The 6,000-nt window shown below is 39.7% G+C and overlaps 1 protein-coding gene across 1 annotated transcript in view; it reads right to left on the minus strand.

Moving 5' to 3' along the window:
* Positions 1-5,662, minus strand: part of LOC148147062 (putative G protein-coupled receptor 139) — a 65,429-nt gene extending 59,767 nt beyond the window's left edge. The window contains exon 1 of the mRNA XM_087996216.1: positions 5,461-5,662. Within this exon, the coding sequence (XP_087852342.1) occupies positions 5,461-5,662 (202 nt within the window). The remainder of the gene's footprint in view (positions 1-5,460) is intronic.
* Positions 5,663-6,000: the final 338 nt, after the last annotated feature.

A 6,000-nucleotide genomic window follows, 5' to 3' on the forward strand; every position in this document is an offset into this window, starting at 1 on the left:
TCGAGGATTCATATAGATTCTGTGTTTTGTTTCGGGACAACTGGTTTCGTTTCTCATTTTCTGCTGTAACACAGGTATTTTCTCTGAAATAAAGATGTCTGGTTTGTCATGAATCTGCTCCTTGTTTGACTCAAATGTTTGAGTATCAGGGTCTCTGCTAATTTTACTTTGAGATGATGCTACCCCTTTATCACAGTATTGTTACCCTTGGTGTTTTTTTCAGAGTGTTTGTAAACTTAAAGACTCCAAAAGATCTAGGTTTGATGGGTTTCGGGCCAGTTTGATGATAGACAACAGATAGATCCTCAGACAAAAGGCTTTCAAATTTGACAAACTAAGTACACTGTCCAATAAAATGGTAGTGGCCAGTTTTCTGGTTTGGTTCGGCATTAGCAAACATTGTGCTGCAGTTGCTGGGCCACAAATAATCAGGTCCATGCTGATTCTATCTCTGCATCTCTGATGTAAGACATTTTTTTGATTTTCCCTTTTGCACCAAGGCGTGTTTCTGGGGATTGTTGCATGCATTTAGAACAGCATCATTTGGCCGGGATAACCTGTTGCCTTTTCGGTTTGGTTAAGTTGTTCTGCATTGTGTACTCTTTTGCTTATGCTTCATTCGGCAATCGTGCAATCAAGTTCTGTTTTGTTTAAAACAATGTGATTGTGCCAGTTTCATTACTCCTGGAACATCAAATGTACTTTGGCTTAAAATAATTATCAAAGTTAGGGTCCGAGCTACTTTCTTGGATTTGTTCTGAGGGTTCTGTGATAGTCCATGACAACTTCAACTTTGTTATCTATACTCTTTGACCTTTCGTGTTTCAACTGTTGAGATTTAGACCTTGTTACCCCAGAGTCCGCAAAAAAAACATATGTGTCCCTCAATATTTAGATTGCCTGAGTTTCCAATGGCTTTTCAACCACATTCGGTAGCACTCCTATCTGTGAAACCCCTATATCAGTAAGGACAAATTTTATTCGTGGAACTGAGAGTTTTCCCAGTACTCCTACCATGACATCTCCACTCTTTGCTGGAGACTCTGAAATCATTCGACGTAATTTCAAGATTTTTTCTCTCACCGTAAATTCCCATTACGACTACCTTTTCTTGACAATAGTCCGTCAGAGGTACCTATCTACTCATTTTTCAACATCAAAGAATAAACATCATAGGATCTTGTGTCTCTAGGTATTGTAAAGTACTTACGTTGCTGGCCTATGCAAGCAAATTTCATCTTTGCGTGAGGTTTAAGCTGATTTCGCAGTCGCTCTTTAACTAATCTCCGTGTAGCATTTTAGCCACCACTGTGTTTCGTCCCACCAAATTCACTGACATATCTTGTTTTCCTACATCAGGCGTCTCAGTTATTTTCTTAACACGACAACATTGTGATTATACGTGACCTAGTTTATTGTAGTGAAAGCACCCGAGCTTACTAACATCTACAACTGCTTCAAAGACCTCCTTTTTTCCCTTTGGTAAGTTGTCCTATGTTTTTCACCAATATCGCTCTTTCCCTTTCAACGTGAGGATTTATCTTTTCTCCAATTGCTATCCCTTACAGATTGAAAGTGATGTTTGAAGTGAAAATTTGATTTATGAGCTAGCTGCTAATCATCAGCTCTTTCAGCTGCTAATCTTGTCATTTTCACTCTGTATCCTCTCACATGAGTTCTTATTACTTCATGAAGTGTATTCTTGAACTCTTTCAAATTAATATTCTCTGTAAGAACGTTATAAGTGTGCTTTATTTTTAATGTGCTTGTCAACCTGTCAAAATCACTTCGCTTGAGCCTCTCAAACCCAATGTGTGTTTGGCATGGGTGCCTCCTTAGATTTCTGAAACATTGTCTGTTGGCTTCTGGCACAGGCTCATATGCACTTTAAGTGGTTTCCTACATCTCCTTATACGCCTCAGATTCCTCCTCCGCAATGATGCTAATACCTCACGAGTTCTACCGACAGGTTTTGTGTGGATCAACAGAACCTGCGTGGTCTTGAGCCAGTGCATCAGTTTAACCACCTTCTCAAAAAAAAAGGTTTTCTCCGTTCCTCTTGACAAATTTATGCAATGCGTAAATACATTCAAATAGATTCTCATTCGGTCTTTCGCTACTGTAGGTTTGCTCATTCTCACGTTTTTCCTCACTAAGTTTACATTCAGCCTTCGTCTACCATTCCTTTAGATTAGATTAGATTAGATTACAGTGTGGAAACAGGCCCTTCGGCCCAACAAGTCCACACCGACCCACCAAAGCGTAACCCACCCATACCCCTACATTTACCCCTTACCTAACACTACGGGCAATTTAGCAAGGCCAATTCACCTGACCTGCACATCTTTGGACTGTGGGAGGAAACCGGAGCACCCGGAGGAAACCCACGCAGACACGGGGAGAATGTGCAAACTCCACACAGTGAGTCGCCTGAGGCGGGAAATGAACCCGGGGCTCTGGCGCCTCACAGTGCTAACCACTGTGCCACCGTGCCGCCCACTTTTAAAATGGATTTCCTATCTGGCAATTCTTGACACTCAAACTCCCTTGCTTTCTTCCTTTTCTCGGTCTGCTTTTCTCCTTCTTCTCTCTTTCTTTCTGTCTCGCTCTCTCTCTTCCTTTTTCTTTTGAATATGCAAAAGCGATTCATTCTTGTTCTCTTTCCTCTGCTTTTAATCAGAATTCAAACAGTTCCATTTCTTTCCCACTTCCCTTCTATTGTCCTCGAACGCAATTCATTTTCAATTGAATTATCGTCCTCTCTAAACATTCTGATCACGTTTCCAGCAATTTTATATGCTGAGATTTGGTGAAAATATCTCTCACTTTCTCACGGAAGGAGACAACTCAAACTCCAAATTGTCCGCTATTTCCAGAAGCTTGACCTTATTCACCTTGTGTAGAGTACCCGGAATCATTTCTTCCACAACCAGAAAAGTCTTAGTATCTGAAACAGCCATTGCTATCCGAGCAATGTTGAAACCAAACGAATTCAACACACAACAAATGACATTAACACCCGACACTCGTTGCCTTTGAGATCAGCAACGCTAATCCCAAATTGGAATTATGGAAAAATCTTCGAAACAGCCTCCAATCTGTTATGGATCATGTGAGGTACCCTCAATGCATTTCAACAAAACAACACAGATGCTGAATGTTCTAGTTGTTTTCATCAGGTGTACAGTGGAAATTTCAGGAGTGATACAGCTGTTCAAAATCTCTCAGCTTCAAACAAAACATAATTTATTTACAGACGACAGAATGAAGCACAAACAAAAGCGAAAATAATGCAGAATAACTTAACGTTTCCTAAAATAAACAAGACTATCCCAACTTAACGATATTGATCCAAATGCCTGCAACAAGCCCCATAAACACCCCTTAAACAAAAAGTAAAATCAAAGTCATGGTCGTAGAGGGGAGCGAGAGATGCAGAGATTTAGCATGAAACATCTTCTTCCATCCATTTGTCTCTTTGATCAGCAGCCTCAGAAACTGACTGCTTGCTCAAACCAAATTTAAGCTGAGGTCGGAGAAATCGCCATTCCTCTTTCATAATAAGAGATGTTTGTGTAATCGTGAAAGCTTTTTGCCTGAGTTAGTTTCTGATAGCTATAATCAAATTGACCCCCAAAACCCATCCTGACGAGACACTGTGAAAACTCTGCATTTACGACAAGTCTGAAAAAGGTGTGAATGTGAAAATATCTTTGTTAAAGGATCACCATCATTACATAACCATCTAGTTAATGGGTCATACTCCGTCACGCTCCTGACATTTGACTTGTGGATAGTGAATAGGCTTTGTTGTGTCAGGAGGTGTATTACTAAATGCAATATTCCGAAGCACAGCAGCACTGTGCAACGCAGACACACACACACACACACACACACGATCAAGGGCAATCAGTTCATTTTAAGCAATACTTCTGAACCTCGCACCATTTAATAAATACCAAATGAGATGTGTACTATTTGGTCCAACCTCCAATTCATTAATATGTATTGCACGTTTCTATCGTCCAAATACTGACACAAATGATACTTCATGAGTAACTGCATTCAGTCTAGAAAAGGGTGCCACTTCCAGTATTGTTTCCACGAACCAATTTCTAATCCATGGAGTATTTTCGCCCCTCACCCTTGGATTCTGAATTCCTTCTCTCATTGTTGAACAACATGTCAAAAGTCTTATGCACACTCAAATACACCACTCCAATTGGCACTTACTTGCAGATGCGTTAATAACCATAACTTGTGGCACGGTTATCAAAGATGACTTATCTTCCCTAATTCTAGCTTGACAGTATTTCCCCAAGTATCTAATGATAAAATTTCTTTGTAATGATTCTAATATTTCCGCAAAACTGAAATCAAGTTGTTCTATTTTGTTTTTCTTTCCCGGTGTACTGCTTTCTCGATTTTTCAGATTAGTAACAACTTTGAAGGATAATGAGCAATTCTTTCTTATTGTTACAACTCTCTGTATACATTTGGATAAATATATGAAGGGGGAATGTTTGGAGGGATATGGAGGAAGATCAGGCAGTTGGAACTAGTTTAGACTGGGTGATGTTTGGCATGGACCAAAGGGTATGCTTCCATCCTGCATGACTCTATACCTATTTCACTAGCTCTTTTGCCACCTTCCTGAATACTATGGAAAGAACTAGTCTGGTGCAGAAACGTATCAACCTTCCATTGAATTAGTTTTTTCGAGTAATTTCTCTTTATTAATTCTAATCTTACAAAGTTTCTCACTTTTATCAGTTACTCTGTCCAGTAAATTCTTCTACAAAGATTCCCTTCAGTGGGGATAGAGACAGCCTCCGTCACCGTGTGAATACATCGGGGCACTGCACTTGTCTCCCACTCTAGGAATAATACGTTCGAGCATAAAAAAGTTCCACAGAACCGTCATTTCATGGGCAACGATAGCACAGTCCTGTACCCAAGCGTGATTTTCCCGGTTATGCTGAAAGAGGTGACAGAAATCTGTAATATCTCATTTTAGAGTCAAAGCGGCTTCACATTTTGCACCAGCACAATCGCAGGTAAAGAGAATAATAAGTTTATTATCAAATTATTTGGAGCTAGAGGAGTGATTGGAAGAGCACTGTAAACTCAAAGGTCAAGACGATGGTTTATTCAGAAAAACCACTGAAACAGAACTGAAGACTGAGTGCATTATGGAGGTGGTAGTGGACAGATTTAGTAAGAGAAGGAATATTGAAATAAAAATCAGCGTCGGGTAAAATGGGGCTTCCGTTGTTATAAAATGTTTTGTTCCTCCTCATATATTTGCTAGTGAAAGGTATGAAATCAAAGGAATAAAAATGAAGTTTGTGAATGTAAGTGAATACAATGGTTCACATCTTCCCCAACTATAGATAACAGAAAACGCGATTTTGTTCACATTGGTTTAGGGAATTAACTAATGGACAGAGACAAACTTACCAGGAACGCCAACAATAGCGAGGATTGGATAGTAACCTGCCTGAATAATCATGAGTACACCTTCTATCCGCGACACGATCCATTTCCAAAAATGAGAAACCAAAAATAAACCATAGGATAAGCTTCTGTCGATTGTTTGAACATTGAGATTCTGATCCATATTTGGAACATTCCAGTCCATGGTTCTCAGATTCTGATCCATTGTTGTAATATTCCAATCTATTATTGTCAGATTCTTATAGATTATTTGAACATCCCAATTGTTGTTCTGAGATTCTGATCTTTCCCTCTCGGCTAATCCTGATCATGATGATGATGACGCAACCACTGAGACAATGATACAACACATTGAAAGAAGTTGTTTATCCACGCAACAAAAGAAACCCTCTGTTGACTCAGTTCGGATCCATGGAGACTGACATCATTCAGTCTCTGAACAAACATGTCCTGTTAACTCCTTTCACGACAGCCTTTATATGTTACAATAGCACTTCTTCTGGCTGGAATGTTGACATCGCCTGCTATTGGCCTTATCGCCCA

This window comes from Chiloscyllium plagiosum, unplaced genomic scaffold, assembly GCF_037043375.1.
Source record: "Chiloscyllium plagiosum isolate Xiang-an unplaced genomic scaffold, Cpla_swu_hap1 HiC_scaffold_18, whole genome shotgun sequence".
Classification (NCBI taxonomy): Eukaryota; Metazoa; Chordata; class Chondrichthyes; order Orectolobiformes; family Hemiscylliidae; genus Chiloscyllium; species Chiloscyllium plagiosum.